The sequence below is a fragment of the Takifugu flavidus genome, chromosome 12, assembly GCF_003711565.1.
Source record: "Takifugu flavidus isolate HTHZ2018 chromosome 12, ASM371156v2, whole genome shotgun sequence".
Taxonomy (NCBI): domain Eukaryota; kingdom Metazoa; phylum Chordata; class Actinopteri; order Tetraodontiformes; family Tetraodontidae; genus Takifugu; species Takifugu flavidus.
The window spans coordinates 14,492,405-14,513,717 of NC_079531.1; the positions used below are offsets into that span (position 1 = coordinate 14,492,405).

At 55.0% G+C, this 21,313-nt stretch overlaps 1 protein-coding gene across 1 annotated transcript in view; it reads left to right on the forward strand.

The window, feature by feature from the left end:
- bcas3 (BCAS3 microtubule associated cell migration factor) overlaps nucleotides 1–21,313 on the forward strand; it is a 175,055-nt gene that overhangs the window by 63,734 nt on the left and 90,008 nt on the right. Inside the window, 2 exon segments of the mRNA XM_057050594.1 lie at nucleotides 584–780; nucleotides 849–943. Coding sequence (XP_056906574.1) covers nucleotides 584–780; nucleotides 849–943 — 292 coding nt within the window.

Sequence of the window (21,313 nt, forward strand, 5' to 3'; positions counted from 1 at the left end):
GTTTTGACTCTCAGCCAGCATTAGTGCCAGTCAGCTCAGGCGTCCGCGGCCCGGCTGCCACCCCGGCGCCGTCCTCCCCGTCCCGGCGGGCCTCGCCGCAGCCTCGGTGCCGTCCTGCTGCCGGTGTGGCGTTCATATTAACCCCCCGGGAAGGTTCCCCGCGGTGCCACCGGGACTCCCAGCCCGCACAAGAGCCTGACGAGTTCTGACACCGCTGCGAGACCTGGAGTCGTGCAGGAAGCTTTTAGTCAGGTGGTGGCGTAACCGGGTTTGTCTGAGGGCTGTGAGGGCCCACAGAGGGACCTCGGCGGGGGGGGGGCAGCACGAGCTGTCCTGGCTCCATCTTTGATTCCCTTTTCGTTGGATGTGTGACTGTGGGGGCCCAGGCTGTCCAGGAGGGGGCTGGGAAGCGGAGGGTTCGAGGCACTGCCGAGAGCACTGCCGAGGTGTCCTTGAGCAAGGCACCTAACCCCCAAATGGGGCCCTGGATGAGTTGACCGTAGCGCGCTAATGTTCTGTCCTCCTGAGGCGCCGTCGGAACAGAAGCATCCATGCTAATGATGAGTTCTCGTTCCACCCCCAGGTGGAGATTGTCACCCATACTGGCCCCCACCGCCGTCTGTGGATGGGACCCCAGTTCCAGTTTAAGACCATCCACCCTTCAGGTCAGACCACTGTCATCTCGTCCTCGTCCTCAGTCCTTCAGTCCCAGGGCCCGTCGGACGCCCAGCAGCCCCTGTTGGACTTTGACACGGACGACCTGGACCTTCACAGCCTCAGGTAATGTCCCCATTAGTATGGGGTTATTTGGGGGGGGAAACACGTGTAATAAACACGGTCGTGTGCAGGATCCAGCCGGTGCGCTCTGAGCCCGTCAGCATGCCCGGGTCGTCGCGCCTGGCGCCGGATCGCAGAGGGCAGCCCAACATCATGGACGCATCAGGTAGGAGCCCCCACGGTCCGTCCCACCGCGTGTCTTCACTGTGACTCCGCCTCTTCAGTTCCTCCGTGGTCATTTCCAAGCTTCACTTCCTGCATGATTGTTGGAGCAGTTGTGTTTTATATCTGTTCCTGTCCATCCATCTCTCATCGTGGCGGCAGCGTTGCGTTAGCACTTGAGCTACGCGGGTGGACGATATCTCACATGCTTTAGCGCAGCGTACTGTGGCGCCGGGGTAATCGGGGACGTTCCCACACTCTGCAGGTGCTGCGGTCGAGCCGGCGTCGAGCGAATGTGCGGCATCTCGTCGTGGGTGACTCCTGTCTAATCCCATCACGGTGGATTATGCGTAAATGTCACTTCTGTTTCCCATCGTCCACTCAGGAATGAGCGAATATTGACGCTTCCCTCTATGAGCGCTAATAAAATCAGCAGCGGCGGTTCGGTCAGGCCGTCCAAATCAATCTACGATCCCACCGGATTGATTTGGCCTTCTGTGATTTGGATTCTCGTCTGCACGTCGCCTTTAATCCGGTTACAGCGTTAGCTAATCCAATCCCGCCCAGAGGGGAGGCTTTCCCCTTTAAATATGTCTCTTCCTCAAAGTGGCGCTCCTGGATTAGGCGTCAGGTGACTTTCTATCCGTTCCTGTGATGGAGATTAGCGTCTCGTCTCTGCCGACGAGACACCGATCATCTGATCTGCCCTCGCGATGACACAGACGCTCGGCCAGCTCCATCACGCGGGCGGCGTGAAAGGCGTGGCCGCCAACACCTTCGCCTGGGCGATAACATCTCCAGAACTTCCTCGTGTCCATCCAACCTCAGTCATGTTGGAGGGTTCTTTTCCTTCAAAAAGTGAATTATTCGCATTAACTTTGACAACTTTGATGTCCTCTTTGGTATATCTTTAACACGTGGCTCCATCCATACACCCGGACCGCGTTAATCCGCCGCCATTTTGCCTCTTTTCGCTCCGAACCTCGCGTCTCTGCTGAGTGTCCTCTGTGTTTTCCCGCTCTCCTCACTAACTGGTTCAGAGCATAGACAGGCGACCAGGACCAGACCGAGGGATGGAGGTGATGCTTATCTGTGTGTGTGTGTGTGTGTTCAGTGATGTGTTGTGTCCTGCCAGTGCCATGGCGCCACCTCTTATCACACACACATCACTTTGGTCTCACCCTCTGTAGGGTAAAATGAGACGGAAGGACTGGAATTAAATGTGCAAACATTCCTGATGCCCTTTAAAACCAAGGCTGACAGATTTCACCAGGATCTAAATGCTAAATTCTAAAGCAGGACACCTGTTTGCCCTCCCCCCCCCCACCCCCCGCCCCTGCTCTTGAGCCTCTCCAGTGGATCCAGAGTGAGGGTGGGGCCCAGTATGTCCTCGGTGATGTGGGACAGGACGCGTTAGAGCCTCACGCAGGCGTGACAGCTCACCGCTGTAATCGCTTATCGTTATCTTTCAGCTATCTGTGAGCTAACGCCCACCTCATCGCCGTCGGCCAGAGCTGGCACCCCCCCCCCACCACCACCACCAGGCACCCGCATTTAGTGTGATTTGGGTCCAATGTGTCACAGTTGAAGCTCCATTTTTAATACGTAGCCAAGTTTTTCCCTGGTTTTCTTCGCGCGGGGCGGTTTCCTCCGCGGCGGCGGCGGCGGCGCTGCAGATTAGCCTACAGTGACTCATTTACAGTCAGTCTCCCCAGCGTCTGCTCCCATCTTATCTCAGCCCATACACTCCGCTTATCTCTGCCTCCCCCCGAGGTGATGGGACGCCATCTGCAAGGGACAGACACATGCACACAACCGCTCCGCGCCTCGTCCAGTGCTGCACCTTCAGCGACGGCGTCTTGACTCAGCATATCTGTCTGGGGGGGGGGGGGCAACACCAACGCCACCGTCTCACTTTCCAGCATCCGCACGGCTAGATCAATGTGTTATCAATACGCATAATCTGTCCTCCAAGCCTTCCTGTGCGGTGTGTGTGTGTGTGTGTGTGTGTGTGTGTGTGTGTGTGTGTGTGCAAAGGTGCAGGTTCAAACCAGACTACACAAGGCATCTTGTGACCTAGGAGGTCATATCAAGAGAGAAAGAAAAGGAGACAGACCTGAAAGAGAGATAACGCTGAAGCCTGAAAGAAAGAGTATTTAATCTGGCCCGTGTGCTCTGATAAACGTCCCGGTCTCACTCCGCGCTGCTCCGCTGGTGTTTTGACTCGGCGAAGAAAGCCGCCCTGCACCAAAACAGGAAATAACAATGAGCCCCCCACACGCCCTTAGCCTCAGCTCTGTTGTTGTTGTCATTGCTGGCGTGTTCGCGTGCACCGCGTTTTTGTCGCCACGTCTCTGCTTCACCCTGTGTGTTGTGTGTGTGTGTGTGTGGTTGTTTGATTTATCTGTGGCGGCAAATCAGTGATTAGCTGGCGGCAGAGCAGAGCTTGCAGGACGAGATGGAACTGGCTTATCACAGCACGTTGAAGACACTTTGGAGAGCTGCTAGACTGCCTCTGTGTGTGTGTGTGTGTGGGTGTGTGTGTGTGTGTGGGTGGGTGTGTGTGTGTGTGTGGGTGGGTGTGTGTCCATGTTAAGGATTGGGTAAAAAATAAAGGTTTTCATCAGGTTAATCAACATCTGAACACTGGTGTGTGGAAGGGCCATTGGTGACCTTTGACCTTTGACTCTCAGTCCCATCCAGCTTGGTTGTTGGAACATAACACCTTCTTATTCCAGGAGGCGAGTCCGTCCTGGGTCCGCTCCGGGGGCCCCTGACACCTCCCAGCGTGCTGAGGGTTAGGAAAAGATCAGTGACATGAGGTTGGGGATCCACACAACATCTGCTTGGTTACGTCGGAGGAGCAGTTGTTGTAAAGAATCCTCACGCTCTGATTCATATATGACAAAAGTGACCCGACCCCTGCGCTTAACCCCCGCCCCCCCCCCGCCCCCCGCCCCCCCGGCCCCCCGGCCCCTCCAGCAGTTTGTGTTCTGAAACACACACATCAAACTGCACCATCTGTCTGCAACTAACCTCTGGCTTGGATTTGCATCCACGTTCAGCCTCTCTGCTGCTGCTTCCAGGGTCGTTATTCCCAACACCTTCCCAATGACAAAGGCCCCCAAACCGCTCGGCTCTGGCTTGGTCCTCCCTCTGTACCCGGCCTAAATCGTTCCCGTCCCTGCTGCGGGGGGCGTCGGGGGGGTTTCCTGCGTGAGAACGGTCATCAGAAGCGCGTTTAAAGGGAAGAAACCTCCAGCAGGTCCGTGCACTCAGGCACCTGTAGCGTCTCCGACACAGCGTCCCCTTGTCCCGCCGACCCAGCATCACGTGCACCACCCTGAGGCGAGAAGGGGCTTTCCCCGGTGTTATTGTGCCCCCGTCCACGGGACCAGAATGAAAGAGACGCTTATGAGCGGGTTAGCTGCCGCCCCCCCCGCCTCCGCTCTCCTCTCCTTCATACTTGAGTGGCCATTTAAAAGAAGAGGCACCTGTGCGCTGGTATTCTCTCCCTCTTTCTTTTTTTTTCTCCACCAATCCACCCATACCCCCAGTAACTTAAACCCCACAATTACCCCCCCGCTCCCATAAAGGGCCCTTGTATTTTTGCGCTATAGGGCCACACTGACAACAGCACAGGCAGGAAAGATGCCGAGCTATCCGATCTCTTCCTTAAAGACAAATACCCTCATTTCCCGTGCCCCCCCTCCCTTCCACCTCTCCTGATTTTATTTTCATCAATAGGCACCTTTGTCACCTTGCTGCCACTCTGCCCCCCCCCCCCCCACCTGCCCGCCCCAGCGCCCCTCCAGCGCCTCGGGGTGTGTTTGGTGACCCGCCGGCTGGTGACAGGACGTAGGAGCACGTCTCCGTGGCGATCAGCGCTCCTTTTTATCATTGTCATCACCTGCGGTCAGACAAAGCCGACCGCTGAGCTAATGGGGGGGGGGGGGGGTGTCTGCTGAGGATCGGGAGAAAGGTAGGGAAGCTCGAGGGGACCCCGATGCAAAAATCAGGTTTTACCTGCTGCTCTCGGAATTCCTGGAATATCTCCCGGTGATTTGAGATGCGTATTCCAGACAGCAATCGATTTACGCTACCTCTGGGACACAAGTGCCTCTTATTGCTCTGGAATATCTGGGAATTTGTTGTGCACTTGTTTGCACATTCCCCTGAGCCTGTGCAGGCTATAGCGGGGCGGCCGAGTCCAGTCCAGCACACGGGTACAAAAGAGGGTCTGTTGGCCGCTCCGGAGCAGCTGTTTGGGAAGTGACTGGAAGGCCTCGAGTTACCTGAAGGTCCCGCAACACCTGAGTTAATCAAAGCAGATGTGAGGGGGGGCGTCGGCCCTCCGTGCTATTAAAGAATCACAGAAGAAGAACTCACAAGTGCACAACAGTCAGCCATGTTTGAGTCTCTGTGCCCAGCTTAGGAGGAAAACTCCTAAAAATGGCGTTCTCTGTTCCAAACCGCCTGTTTCTGACCTTCCTGTTTCCTCTCCTTGCTTCACGCCTCTTTTTTTCATGCTTTTTTTTTTGCGTATCTTTCCTAACATCTCGGAGATTTATCATCCGCTCCCTTTAAGGCTTTAGGAAGTGTGTTGGCCTGCATGTGTGCATTTGTGCGAGGCTTTGGGGACTACATGCTCGGAATGGTTTAGCCACATGTAGGGATTTATGGCGAGTGTATGCGTGACTGAGAGAGATCAGGGAATGACAAAGATTGATATGGTGGAGCGCTGATGGTGTTTTTGTGCTGCCGTTATCTCCTCCTCTTCCTTTCTCCCTGTCTGTGCCCGCGTGTGTCTGCGTTTGTGCATTAGCACACTTATAATCTGTGAGAGATGGAACGCCCTCCAGCATTAGTGTTATATAGCAAGTGTGTTGTGTGTGTGTGTGTGTGTGTGTGTGTGTGTGTGTGTGTGTGTGTGTGTGTGTGCACGCAGAGTGCCAGAGGGCAGTGAAGACTGAGCAGCTGCTCTTTATAGTGACTGAACAGACATCAATGTGTCGGGCATCTGCCACGCGTTCAGCCGACTGCCTAGCCATCGGTGTGTGTGTGTGTGTGTGTGTGTGTGTGTGTGTGTGTGTGTGAAAGGGAGAGAGGATGTGTTGGGGTGTGTGACTATGTTACTTTCATGATTGTGTAGCAATTATAATATTGCACGGACGTATGTCTGTTCTTTATTATTATTATTGTGAGTGCGAGGATGACATGATGTGTGTGTTGTGTGTGTGTGTGTGTGTGTGTTTTTGTGTGTGGCTGTGTGGGTGTCTACCAGCTGCCGATGGCGAGGAACGCGTCGATGTTTCCCGCTCATCTGTGTGCAACACTCCCGCACACACGCCGCCTGCGCACACTTGCACGTTAGCGTGTTGCAGAGCCGCGGCGCGCGGCCTGGGAGAGCGGGGGCCGCGGCGATGCCACCCTGTCATTCCCGTGACCTCAATCCGCAGCAGGCGGCCCGCCAGGCGGCCCGAGCTCCCGTCTGCCGCGGCGTGCCGTAAACTTCCAAGATGTCCGGGGGAAGAACAGGCGTACGCTGACATCACACAGATGCTAACAAAAGTTCCCGGCGCAACATGAAATAGCAATCACGTGCACACAAAGGTAGCGAGCGGCGCTGCGTCACCGTCTGTGCCCTTCGTGGGTGTATAAATAGCCGCCGACCTGCGTCTGTCGCCCGACTTGGCTGCTGACCCGGCCGCGTGGCGCGGCCCGCCGGGGCGGCGTCGGGATTCGCACCTTTCCATGCAAAGCGAAGGTGTTTGACCTGAAGTGACCCCTCCGGAAGGACGGATTCCAGTCTTTTCTTTCCAGCCGAACTTCCGCGCGCTCCTCGTTCTCCTGTTAAAAATATCTGCGCCTTCAGTTTTAGCAGCGAGCGGCGGCCGCCTGTCCCGTCAGGATGAGAGCAGCACATTATCATCGGGAGTGACACATCTCCTCTCCCCTCCTCCTCTCCTCCTCTTCTTTCCTCTCCTCTCCTCTCCTCTCCTCTCCTCTCCTCTCCTCTCCTCTCCTCTCCTCTCCATCTGCTCCCTCCTCTCCTCTCCTCTCCTCTTCCATCTGCTTCCTCCCCTCCTCTCCTCTCCTCTCCTCTCCTCTCCTCCTCTCTCCTCTCTCCTCTCCTCTCCTCTCCTCTCCTCTCCTCTCCTCTCCTCTCCATCTGCTCCCTCCCCTCCTTCCTCTCCTCTCCTCTCCTCTCCTCTCCTCTCCTCTCCTCTTCCTCTCCTCTCCCTCTTCTTCCTCCTCTCCTCTCCTCTCCTCTCCTCTCCTCTCCTCTCCTCTCTCTCTCCTCCTCTCTCCTCTCCTCCTCCTCTCCTCCGCCCCTCCTCCCCTCCTCTCCTCTCCTCTTCCTCTCCTCTCCTCTTCCTCTCCTCTCCTCATCTCTCCTCTCCTCTCCTCTCCTCTCCTCTCCATCTTCTCCCTCCTCGTCCCTCTCCCTGTCCTCTCCTCTCCTCTCCTCTCCTCCTCTCCTCTCCTCTTCCTCTCCTCCTCCTCTCCCCTCCTCTTCCCTTCCTCTCCCTCGTCTCCCTTACTCTCTTCTGCCTCTCCTCTCCTCCTCTCCTCCTCCTCTCCTCCCTATCCTCTCCTCTCCTCTCTCTCTCTCCTCTCTCTCCTCTCCTCTCCTCTCTCCTCTTCTTCTCCTCCTCCTCGGGTCATCTCTCTTCCTTCCTCCTCTCGGCTCCTCTCCTCTCCTCTCCTCTCCTCCTCTCCTCTCTCTCCTCTCCTCTCCTCTCCTCTCCTCTCCTCACTTTTCTCTCTCCCTCGCCCTGACCTAACCGCCTCTGACAGTGTCTCCATGCTGTCGCGCGCTAATCCACCTCTGAGAGGTGTTAAAGCACTTCAGCGCACACCAACAACAACACGGCGCGCACGTGGGCGCGCACGCGCACAGGCACACGGATCCCGTAAGGTATCGATCCGCCGTCCCGCTCGTACTAATGGGATTTTTTACACCTACTCATCAGCAACACCTAATGCATCGTTCCACATCTGATGGAGTCACGCACACACACACACACACACACACACAACACACACACACACACACGCACACACACACACAAAGCACACACACACACACACACACACACACAGCTGTTTTCATACACACAGATAATTACGGCAAGAGGCTGAGCTCTGCTGGCAAGTGTGGTAAAAAATGAATAGAGGATGGAAGAAGAGGATGCACTTAACAGCATATGCATCCGACTCCCTCAGCATCTGAGTCATGTCACAGATGTTCAGGCTGTCTCTGCATCACGCACGCACGTGCACGCACACACGTGCACACAGACACACAGTCTCCAGTGTCCCCGCGTAGCGAATAATGAAACTCCTCGTGCATCATTTCGGTGGATGACGCTCCGCTCGGGGCTAGTTTTGCTTCCTTTCTTCTTCTTCATGTGCTGTTGTTGCGACCTGAATGACGGCGCCGCCTCATTAAAGCGTCCGAATCACCACGACCGCTCGACCTCCGTCGGCTCATCGGGGCGACAGGACGACTCACCGGCGTTGGAATTGTCTGGAATTAGGACGGGAAGGTTAAATAAGCACAGGCTGTGGTGTCTTTCTCCGTCCTCCACCTCTCCTCGGGGCAGAACAGGTGGAGGCCGATACCGCCGCCTCATTTCCTCAGCAGGTGTGTGTGTGCGTGTGTGTGTGTGTGTGTGCGTGTGTGTGTGTGCGTGCATGCGTGTGAGCACGCATTAAGGTAGATGCTATCTGCTCACCTGCTCCCGCCGAAACACACAAGCAGCCATTGTGCGTCGGTGGCGCGCGGCTACAGAGCGGCCCCCCGCCAGGTGACAACAGGTGTGTGTGTGTGTGTGTGTGTGTGCGCGTGTGTGTGTGTGTGTGTGTGTGTGTGTGTGTGTGTGTGTGCGTGCGGATAATATCAAGGAGGATATTGTTTTTGCAGGGGTGGGAGGAGAAGGAGGCAGAGGTGAGGGAGGTTACAGCCGTTCTCTCCTCACCTGGAAATTACGTCCTGCCGCCATTTTACCGGAGCGTGTTTCCAATCACCGCAGGAACGTGAGAAATGTCCGCTCGGGAATTCCTCCCCAACTTCCTGTCTGTCTGCCTCTGCGCACGTGCGTGCGTACGTGCGTGCGTACGAGAGGATCGTGTGTGTTTGATGGGGAGTGCATCTATTTAGATGCAATAACAACTTTGCTGGCATCGATGGGATTTTCCGATTCTTCTTTCCTGTTAGCGGCTGAGTTGAAGCTAATAAAAGCTCACGTGCGCGGCGCCGGAATCTTCTGGTCGCTCGTCCATGTGGGCGGCTGGTGTTGGGGGAGAGAGACGTCGGGGGCAACCACGAGTCGTCAACCTGAACGTCCTCACCCGCCGGCCTGTTTTCTCTCACATCGCACTCAATCGTCTTTTTCAAAGAATCCCGGATGAAGTCGGATAACATGAGCAGAATTCCTGAATTTCAGGTCATTTCTCAATTGCGAGGCCTCACAAACGCACGCTCGGGTGGGGGGGGTGGGGGGGGGGCAAGCATCGTCTTCACCTGACAGAAAACACACACTTCCCTCCCTCTCACGTGCACGGTTAGACACAAGCCTGGCTGACGTGGAGTGGGAGTGGCAGCGCTAGCTCGCGTTAGCATGCCGCAGCTGCAGAGCTGTGCAACTTTAGCAGACGGAGGGGGGGGCGGGGCTGGGGGGGCCAGCTGCTCCTTCCTGTCATCTTTTTGCCCTTTTGTCCGGTCTGGAAACGGGTTTGAAGGCTGAAGGCAGAGTTGCCGCCCTCAGCAGGTAGATGGCGGCGTGCTTGGCGACGCCCCCGTTCGCCATTTTGCCACGGCTGCAGCTTTGCTCTCGCCGTCCGTGCTTCGACATTTAGGCCTTTTTTTCTTTCGCTTTTCTCCCCCCCCCACTTTCCTCCCTCCCTGGATTATTCCCATCTCAACCCCTGCCAGTCGTCATCACTATTATCAGCAGCACAGGAAACTGTTGCTTCCATCTATCTGATGACAAGAGGAAGGAGTCCAGATGTGTCCCTCCTCCCTCCCCCCATCCTCCTCCCTCCTCCTCCCCCTCCTCCCTCCCTCCCTCTGTCCTCCCTCTGTCCTCCCTCCCCCCTCCTCCCCCCCTCCTCCCTCCCTCCTCCCTCCCTCCCTCCCTTCCCTCCCTCTGTCCTCCCTCCCTCTGTCCTCCCCCCATCCTCCCTCCCTCCTCCCTCCCTCCCTCCCTCCCTCCCTCTGTCCTCCCTCCCTCTGTCCTCCCTCCCTCCTCCCTCCCTCTGTCCTCCCTCTGTCCTCCCTCCCTCTGTCCTTCTCCTCCCTCCTCCCTCCCTCTGTCCTCCCTCCCTCCTCCCTCCCTCTGTCCTCTCTCCCTCTGTCCTCCCTCTGTCCTCCCTCCCCCTGTCCCTCCCTCCCTCTTTCCTCTCTCCCTCTGTCCTCCCTCCTCCCTCCCTCTGTCCTCTTCTCCCTCTGTCCTCCTCTCCCTCTGTCCTCTCTCCCTCTGTCCTCCCTCTGTCCTCTCTCCCTCTGTCCTCCCTCCCTCCCTCTGTCCTCCCTCCCCCTGTCCTCCCCTGTCCTCCCCTGTCCTCCCCCCTGTCCCCCTCGGTTTCCCCCAGCTTCCTCCCGGCGCTCCGTGATCCGCGTCTCGCTAACACAGCCTGGAGTGGAGACGTTGAGCTGGGTGCTTTGGGCCAGTTTCTGGCACCAGCGCCGGCCTGTTCTGAGCGATTAGATCTGCCTCTGTCTGCCTGATTGATAACGAGGTTTCTGTGTCCTTGGTTCTAATGCACAGTTTGTGTCCAGTTCCAGAAAACAAGACCTTTATGAGCCAATACTCTAAGTGTAAAATGAAGTTTATTTAAAAAAAAGGGGGGAAACTTTATATCATCCAATTGTAAAAGCGATTAGTCTCATAAAAATGGAGCTCGTAGCTATTGTAGCATTTTCCTCATCCTTTCCCCTTATTCTTTAAAATGATGTCATTAGAACCCAGATTCATCAGCGTGTGTGCAACTGGAAAATACATGTTTCCAACACTGTTTAAGAGCATAGTTCAAACACAAAGGGTTGAATTAGGAGCCCGGCATCGCAGGCCTGGTGGAACCGCTGCTAAAATGACCTGTGCCCCCCCCCACCCCCCAGGTCGGTGCGCCTGCTGGGGCTTGTTTGCACCCGACACCGAGTTAAAATAATCGGAAAAAACACAACAGCGGCACGTTTGGACGAGGCCGGAAATGTATTCAGAAGCCTGACACGTACTGAGGGAACTCGCTGCACGCCCAACGTGCACGCTGCCACGGCACCCCAACGTGCACGGCCAACGTGCACGGCCAACATGTGTTTCTGATAATGGGAGAGCTGGTCAGCAGTGCAGGGTGAGGTCGTACCCTCGGGCATACGCACCGTATACGCGCTGCTATGAGGCACCATAGCACCATGCCGTGGTTCTGTACATACCTGTGGGAGGGGAGACTCACTCACACTTCCCGCCACAGCCGCATGCGTGAGCACGTGCACGCGTTTCTGGTATTAGCCATCAGCAGCAGCTCTGCACTGTGTTGCTGAGACTCTATTAAATGTCCTGCAGCCTTTCATCTAATGTTAGTGCTTTGAGATGCTACACCTGGTTCTCCTGGTCTGTGTGTGTGCGTGTGTGTGTGTGTGTGTGTGTGTGTGTGTGGTGTGTGTGTGTGCGTGAGAGAGAGAGAGAGGAAAGAGACAGAGTTAGCGGCCATGCTGTCAGCCACTGGGCTAACAAACACACTTAAAACAATTATCCATGGGCAGAGACGAGAGCGGGAGACAGGCGGCACCTCAGAAGGTGCACTGTCTGGTGCGTGAGTGCGCGCATGTGTATGTGTATGTGTATGTGCATGTGTGTGTGTGCGTGTTCGATGAGGACGTTGTCACTGGCAGCTAGTCGTGGCATTTCCACGCCTGGCTTCCACTGTAGCTCTTCTGTCCTCGCCTCCAGTGCTCCCCCAATCTTCCTTTTCTTGTAATTGGGGCTTTCCCTTATAATTAGTCCATCCTACCCCCCCACTCCCCGCTGCAGCGGGCTCCTGGCATGGTACCTCGGCCTTAGTAACAAGCACCCTCTCCCCCCTCCGGTGGTGGTGCTCCACCCCTGAGGTGTGGGGAGTGGGAGCTTAGCTTAGCATCAGAGCTAAATAGGCTGTGGAGCCTCAGAGCGGGCCCTGGCGCCGGCCAGCCACATCCCCACTGGTCAGCCTTGCACTAATCCAATAAATGAGCTGCGCGGGAGGGCAAGTGTCACACACACGCCGCACACACACTCTCACGTCCACACGCAAACTGGAGATACACACCGAGAGGTCCAAAGTTGTGACAAGCTGCCGCTAATTGTGTTTTGTCTGTCCTCGTCTCCTTCTCCTTAAGGTTCAGGCAAATTCCTCAACCAGTGGCTTAAACTCCAGTGTGTGTGTGTGTGTGTGTGTGTGTGTGTGTGCGTGTGTGTGTGTGTGTTCTGGCCAACAGTCCATTCATAGTATGATGGGACATCAGTGTTCTGTATGTGCTGTAATGCAATATTCTACCATAAATGATTGATTCTGGATCCAAGTTTCATTCAGATGGGATCTAATTATCTGTCATTTGTGTAAATCTGTCAAATCTGCGTGAAGTCCCACCATCCGACTCCGTACGGGGACCCCCGAGCCCGATCCATATCGTGAGCATCATAAACGAGCGTTGATGCTAACATCTGCAGGAGGTTAGGCCTTGTGGCTTTGTTTGTTTGCTCTCCTGGATTTATGCTAACAAACATCCCGGCTTTTGTTTTTCCAACCGGTCGTCCTAATCCATTTTTCAAACTAAATACCACCAAACGCTTCTAGATCCTGGGGCGTAATATATTTTCCTATGGTCTGGATGCCGTGTCTCCATGAAACATGGACCCACTTCAAGTCTCTCTTGTGGTTTCTCCATCTGAAGGCCGCTGATTATTTCATAGCATTCAGTCTTTGTTGGAGCCCCGTCTTGTCACTGACGTGCACGTGTTGCGTTAGTCACCGTGGACACCGGCACAGGTCGTAAAGGCGGCGCAGGGCTTCCAAAGGCTGACGGTTCCCAACACGTTTAAACCCTTAAAGAGGATAAAGAGGAAACCTTTGACCGAAGAGTCAACATCCTCTTCGCTGCAGGAAGCAGCAGCCTTTATGGGAAATGTGCAATTAATTTACTGACACACTGGCACCAGAGGGAGGGGGGAGGGAGGGGGGAGGGGGGGAGGAGGGAAGCTGCCAATCTCCTCAAACCAGCTGCTTTTATTTGGGATTTCTTTGGTTTCCACCCACCAGCGGAGCCTTAATGGCCTTTGTCCGGCGACTTTTTGGCCTTTTGAGCCACAAAGGCGCCTAAAAAGGATGCTAGAGCGTCTCAGCTTTACTTTCCTGTCGGGGCCGACCTGCACACGTACGCCAGGCACAGGGAGAGCCGGGTTCCAGGGCAGGACAGGAAAACTCTGGAAAACCAGGATACAATTTGGCACTTATGGAGACTAAACGATTTCCTTCTGGGCGTTGGGCTCGGTCCTACTGGGAAAAGCCAAAAGACCGGTAGAGGAAATTACATCCGGGAAAATGTTTATGCAGCGCGCTGGGCTCCCTCGCTTTTTTTGAGTGATTATTCATCTACACTTAACCTCTGCTGGGGGGGGGGGCATGGAGAGAGGGGGACTCTTTCCATCATTAGCCTTTGGAAAGGGCGGCCTCTGGCATAGCTTAGCTCCGTTCACAATGTGAGCTTCCTATCTGGCAGAGCCGGAGGTATTTGGAGAGCTCTCTGGACGCTAAGCCGACTCTCTTAAACGGCGCTGGTTGGACCGGGGAAGGCGGATAATTGGGAAAAGTGTCCACACAAGCATTCAGGCTTCAGCCCACTCCTGTTCGAGCCCAGCGTTCCCCCACCGGGTCGAATCACGTTCCGGGCTTTAACCATAATGGCGAGGGCCGCTCCGCCTTTGACCGCGCGGCAGCACCCTGGAATATTCGCCTTCCGTGACTCCTTTAGCGTTGCGGCGCCACGTTCCCACTGATCCCAGTTCGTCTTTGCGTCCTTGAGGTGACCTTCAAGCACCTGTGCCTACATAGCCCCTCCCCCTCGCCGGCGTCAGGAGCGAGGGAACCAGTGGCGCTCAACAGTCGACCGTAGAGGCGCTTTGCATGCGAGGCAAACAACCGTGGAAAATGGCCGCCGGCGTTAACCAGCCTCTATGCAAAGGTTGAGCAGCGTGAAGGCAAATAGCGCACGGCGGCCTCGCCGGACGACCACGCTCAAGCTAATTAGCCTGCTAGCAGGTAACCAGCGGCGTCATCTGTGCCTAAATGACGGCGTATTGTCCGTCAGAGAGCCTCAAACAGAAGCTCCAGCGTTCCCAAAGCTTCCTGCCGCCGTGAACCCTTTTTAAACGGCTAGCTAAGGCGCGTGGCGCTATTTGGACCAATAAAATCCTTCCTGACCTTTACGCTGCCTCTGTCGTGGTTACACGGCTAAAATAGCGGAGCCACGCGTGATACCGGAGTCTTAAAATAACACGTGGAACTCCAGAACTCCGACACGCTCCGGTCAGCCGTCTCAACCTTCCTGTTTGTCCCGGCAGCTTTAGAAGACGGTTTCCACGACGGTTGACAGCCGGCCAGCGTTCCCGACGCCTGCGTTTGGATTTCCGCGCCCGCTGTGAACACGGAGTCGACCGGCACCTCGCTCTTCCCCCGCCTCCTCCATTCCAGCCCGTCCGCGCCGCTAACTCGTCCCAGGAGGCGCTAGGTGTTGGGTCACTTACTGTAAGGAGGAGGGAGCGAGCTGGGAATGATGGATGGACGCACGGGAGGAAGGAGGGACGCGAGGGCGAGTGGGAGTCGTGGGAACTGGCAGGCACCGCTCGGCCGTTGTTTTCCTTTCACAGCTCGTTCGCACATCACGTCTTCAGACGGCGGCCGGAGCAATTTGTCGTCTGCGTCTTCACCCTCTGTCCTTCCCTCCTCCCTCCTCTGCTCCTTGAATCATTCCCCAGCTGGGTCCAGTTGTGTGCGCATGCTTGTGTCTCCGCCTGTTCTGTGTGTGTCTGTGTGTGTGTGTGTGTGCTGCAAACACACACACACACACACACGCACATGCAGGCAGCCTCAGGACCTTGACCAATTCCCAGTGGAAAAGTATGGCGTCTTTCTTCATCAGGACATCTGGAAGTGGGCATTTTGCAGTCAGCAGCCGCTGCACTCTGACTTGATTATATTATCTGGTGGATTCTGTGTGTGTGTGTGTGTGTGCGCGCACACTCGCATGTGTGTTCATACATGCTCCCACACATACACAAACACCAATAGTGCGTTTAGACACACACCTACGGGATCATAAACTAATAACCTGTGCTTGCGTATGACTGAACAACACCTCTTAAGTTGTGTGTGTGTGTGTGTGCGTGCGTGCGTGCACGTGCATGTGTGACTGTGTGTGTGTGTGTGCGTGTGAAGGGGTCAAGTGGTGATTGCCGATGTTGTCTGCTTTAAACACATGTTTAGCCAGGGCCCACTCAAACGTTTGGCAACCATTAGGCAACTTCCTCCCTATCTTCCGGAGTCAGCTCTCTATGGATTTGCGTGTGTGTTTGTGTGTGTAATTGTGTAGAAGTGCGCGCGCGTGCGTGCGTGCGCGCACGTGCGTGCCTTTGCAGGTGTGGAAACAAGCTAGCATATCCGCGAGCCGTGTGCATTTTTGTGTGTGTGTGCGCGCTCGATGCAGAGGTTTGTAATGAGATCAGCACAGTTGTGAACTCGCAGCCGCACAACTGCACACACTCACACACTCACACACACACACACACACACACACATGCGCATTCATGCACAGACACCTAGGGGCCTCGGTCGGTCATCAGGAAATGAAAGGATCAGTTAGCTTAGAAGGAGATGAGAGGATTGGGAAGGAACAGAGGTGGAGGAAGAGGATGAGCGTCTGTTGTTTGATGCAGATTCCTGAAACTGAGACGGTGTGATTCCCAAAAAGAGACCGGAAAACCCACGCGCTCACACATGCGGGGCCGCCGAGACGCGCCGCCGTCCTCCACGCTTAAATCGGGCGATCCCGGAATACCGTCAGCGGGGATACGCAGGTCACCTGGTGGAGTTCACCTTCGGGAATAACGTGCTCCGTCTGAGGCGGGAAGAGTTGGGAAGCTGCATGTGTGAGCGGAGCTGCAGTCACACACACACACGAGTGGGGCTTGACTTGGCAGAGGGCACCGAGAGGACATGGACAGATCCCACCGGGCATCAGAGCCACATGTGTCTCTGCTAGCACTCGCCCTACACACACCTGGTGTTGTGTGCGTGTGTGTGTGTGTGTGTGTTGTGTGTGTGTGTGTGTGTGTGTGTGTTGTGTGTGTGTGTGTACCTTTTCATGCCCTATTTAGCCCATCGCTGTGTGAAGCAGCGCCAAGTGTAAGCAAGTTTATTTGTCACACTAGCTGTGGCCTGGTATGAAGCAGAGGAAGACTGCACGTATGGCTGGAGGTGTGTGTGTGCGTGTGTGTGCGTGTGTGTGTGTGTGTGTGTGTGTGCTAGTTGCGACACATCCTTGAGTGTTCCGCCCTTCTTCATGTTTACACCTCAGCCTGTGTTTGTGTGTTAAACACACATAAATGTGCATGTTATATATTTATGCGTGCGCTTGTTTAGACGTGTGAGCGTGTGTCCTCCTCCCCCTGTGCCGTGCAGGCGTCCGTGCGTGCGTGCGTACGTGCGCAGGCCTCAGCTGCGCCAGTCTAGCAGCTCAACATTAGCTCTATAACCAAGCTAGTTTGACACCTTCACATCCAGACTAGCGTTCAGCTGCTGGCTCCGGCACATCCAGGACCAGCCCGACCTCGTGTGAACGCTCTGTCGCCTCCGCTCAGGCTCACGTAGGTGTGTGTGCGTGTGGTGTGTGTGTGTGTGTGTGTGTGTGTGTGTGTGTGTGCAGCGGTGTGTCTGCCTGCATCCACACCTTCTTCCATGCATTTTTCATGCCTGCTGTATCTGCGTTTCTGCATTTTTCTTTTCACACTTTGTTCACGCGCAAATGTGCTCATTTGTAGGTTTGTGTGCAAAGACCTTTTACATCCCCCCCCCCCCACACTCACACACACACACACACTTTCCTGGTCTGTTGGCAGGTCGATATGATGGCGTGTCACCTTCATGGACACCCTCCCAACACTTAATCCGCCTTTACAGCGCTGTGTGTACGTCTGCATAAGTGTTAGCATCCAACATCCTCAAGTGTGTGTGTGTGTGTGTGTGTGTGTGTGTCATGGCCTATATGTACCCATTTGACATGTGACTTCAGGAGAAGAGTCTCACTCCAGAAAAGCAAATGGACGCCTGAGCTGACAGTGTTTCTTCACGTTGCACTTACATTAAAGGCTCAGCAGAAACACACACACACACACACACACACACGCACACACACACGCTGCTGGCCATCATTAGAGTGTGTGCAGCGCCTCCAGGCAGCGAGGGGCCTTTTGGGTGAATCCTTTCTTTTCCTCTCTGTCTCATTGTTTCCTTGATTTGCCCCCCCCCCCCCCCCCAGAGGCTTTATGTGTGCCACTTAGCCGTGACATACTGGAGCCCGGAAACGGAGGCGCGCGGCGGCGGCGGCGGCCAAAAACCCCGCTGGAGCTGATTTTTCTCCGTCTCCGGAACATCTTTGCTTCTCCCTTTGATGATGATGATGATGATGGTGATGACGAAGGTCAGACAGGTACATGGAACTGACCATTTTTAAAGGGGGGCGAGCGCCAGCAGACGTGGCGAGGCCGACGCCCCCCGGAGGACGGCGAGGAGAACAGGAATCCAGGTTTGTGTGCGTCTCTAGCTGCTCCCTGGGTGTTCACCTGCCTCGTTAACAGCTTTTAACACGCAACACCAATTAACCCCGCGCCCCCTGGTTCCCCAGACGCGCCCAGAACACGTTTTATAGTCTTACCTCAAACCCTTTTATTCAAGCTGCTCTGTTCTCCAGCATGGGGGGGGGGGGGGGGGGCGCCGTCTCGTTACCGCCGTCAAAAGCCACGAGGTCGTTTTCAGGCCGGCGAAGCGTCGCTACGCCGACGACGCCCTTTGTTATCGACCAGTTGGTTGGTTCTTGAAACCAGGCCACAGATTTCCAGCTTCCTCACATGGAGGTGCTGTAAAAGGGATGTGGGGGGGGGGGGGGGTCCGGGGTCTGGTCCTGCTCCGGGGTCAGGCAGGCATAAGGCACACCGACCTCTTTAAGGTCCCGGCGTTGTTCATGTGACCCCGCGTGTGTGAATAGACTGCTCCTTCTTTCTCCAGCATTATCCTCCATTATTTCTGTGTGTGTGTGTGTGGTGTGTGTGTGTGTGTGTCATTTTATTGGTATGAAAGCAGGGAGCGGGGTTAGTTGGTCGCTCCACCTCACACCCCAGTAGACACAGAGTCTGACACATCACACACACACACACACACACTCTCCTTTCACTGTCCCTCAGCAGAGGACATATGGAGCATGACTAATGGCTTCATAAAGCCACACATACACACACTGTAGATACATTTTTGTCCAGCAGCCACCATTGTGCTAATGGTGTTAGCCCAAAAAGGCTTCTTCTTTGCAACAGATGTGTCTCTGTCCACCCAGAGCCTCCTCTGACCCACATCCCATCTCAAATGTAACGCACACACACACACACACGTCTCCATGGCGTTCATGTTCATTTCCTTTTTTACACTGTACACATTTATAGGTTATACACTGTGGCTAATCTCTTCGATCGCATTTCTAAAGGGATCCTACCTTTGTATCTGTGTGTGCGTGCGTGTGTGTGTGTGTGTGTGTGTGTGCGTGTGTGTGTGTGTGCACGCTCCCCCATCAGGGCACCAGTCCAGGAGCCAGGCGTCTGGGCTCTCGTCAGTCCACATCACTGTCAGAGAGCCGTTAATGAGGGGCACATTTACTGCTACATTAGGGAAATGTCAGCACACACACACACACACACACACACACGTCTCCATGGCGTTCATGTTCATTTCCTTTTTTACACTGTACACATTTATAGGTTACACACTGTGGCTAATCTCTGCGATCGCATTTCTAAAGGGATCCAACCTTTGTATCTGTGTGTGTGTGCGTGTGTGTGTGTGTGTGTGTGTGTGCGTGTGTGTGTGTGTGCACGCTCCCCCATCAGGGCACCAGTCCAGGAGCCAGGCGTCTGGGCTCTCGTCAGTCCACATCACTGTCAGAGAGCCGTTAATGAGGGGCACATTTACTGCTACATTAGGGAAATGTCAGCACACACACACACACACACACACACACACACACACACATTCCTCACACTCTTTGGAGCTGTATAGTCAGACCTTTTCCTAGTCGAAGGTACCGTAGGAGGATTAAAATTCTTAAGGGTTGTGATGACATCACTACCTGCCGACATACCTTCAAAGACAGGAAACACTTGTTGCCTGGCGACCAGCTCCACGTCGCAGCAGCAAAGCAATTAAGACGCCTTTTAATCAGCTAATTAAATCTTCCATTGGATGGAATTATGTCACGTTTGTTACCGTAGATAGAAGTAGCCCGCACTTCCTGTTGTGTGTGTTTGTGTGTGTGTGTGAGTGAGGGAGGGATGATGGAAGAGGACTGGCTGAGAAGGGACAGGGGGTCACTGCTGAGGTCTAAGTAAAGTCCCCTCAACTCATCAAGTGTGTGTGTGTGTGTGGGGGGTGTGTTTGAGAGAAAGAGAGATGACTAACCCAAATACTGTCAGAGTGTTGTGTTACTCTCACGCCTCTGTCATTGTGACTCAGCCTGTGAGCCACGACGTGCGTGTGTGTGTGTGTGTGTGTGTGTGTTACTCATTGACTGGTTTGAGCTCGGGGTAAATTGACATGACATCCGTCTCTGCCTCCCTCTCCAGTGAGATTTTCTTCAACACCATCCCCACACGACACGTTCCACTTTTAACCAAACGTATCCGCGTTTTTACCCCGGAAACAGTCGGTCAAGCTAGTGCCTCGACGGTTAGCAGCTGTCAGTAGCTAAATGCTAAGGTTTGGATGCGCAGCAGGACTTCTGATATGATCTGCATCACGCCGCTCGTGCACGTGCGAGGTGGAGGAGCACCTGGCTGACGGCCACCGCTAATCTCGACCCGTGGTTTTGGCTAAACTTACCTTAGCGCTGTAGCCCGCCTCCCGGTGCTCATTTTGACAGCGCGATGATGCTAATCAGGCAGTGGCTCAGTGGGCTTTGCCTCAACTGGTTAGCGTTAGCCAAGCATAGCATAATCCACACTCTCTATGCAGTAAGTGGGGTGTAGTGGCAAGGCTCTCATGCTAATGAGCAAATGAATTGTGATTAGTGAGTCACCGCTGCATGTGTTAGCCTGCTATCCTGGTGGACTAGTAATGGATCACTGGCTCGCTCATTAGCATCGCACTCATGCTAACACTGATATAGTGTTCATATCAGCTCTGACATCCCTCCCACACACGCACCGGCTCAGCCTGATGTTGTGTCTGCTCGCACGGCCAAGCCCAAACTCTCTTTGAAGTCCACCTCATGCGCTGTGGCATTAAATTAGCGATGGGCGCACCAGAGCAGCGCTGGAATGCGTGTGCATGCGAGCAGGCGCACACAAACAGAGGCATGCATGAGAACACGGGCAACAGGGGTGACTGTTTTGTAAAGAAACAATTATATCACCAGCCTGTGTCAGTCCTGTTACCCACTGCTGACACGAGTTCCTGCCCCGCTCGCCCCTCCCTCTGCCTCCATCACAGGGCTCGTGGGTAATCAGGAGCAGATGGGGCTGAGCGCGGAGCCAGCCTGTTATTTTAGCCCTCTGCACGGCCTTGTTTACCGCCGCTCTCGTCCTGTTGGGCCCATGTCCCACACAGCACCGCTGTTAGCGCAGCAGCGCGCCGCTAATATTTACAAATGTTGCTACAAGTTCAAGATCCCCTCCAGCTGATGGGGGGGGGGGGGGGGCTGCAGCGGTGGCGGGTTACATCATGGGAACGGTCGCAGTCGTCGGGTCACGCCTCGCGCTCACTTCAAAGGCGTCGCAGGAAGCGCCGACACCGCTTCAGCTTTTCCTCATTTCCTCCTGCGTCAAGATTAAGATCAAAGGGGTTTCTAATCTGATTCCAGGTCCACACTTAATAGCAACTTGTACTCCACCTTCCTCGTGGTCGGGGTGACAGCCTCCCCCTCTGCCCGCTCGCAGAGCGCCGCTCCCGCTCCCGCGCCGGCGTCGCAGGCTGATGCCCAACAGATTCCTCCCCTCACGCTACAAGTCAGATCCAAGCTAGTTAGATCTAAGCTTTTTAGCGCAGCGGCCCTTTCATCTGTCTGAGACGCACT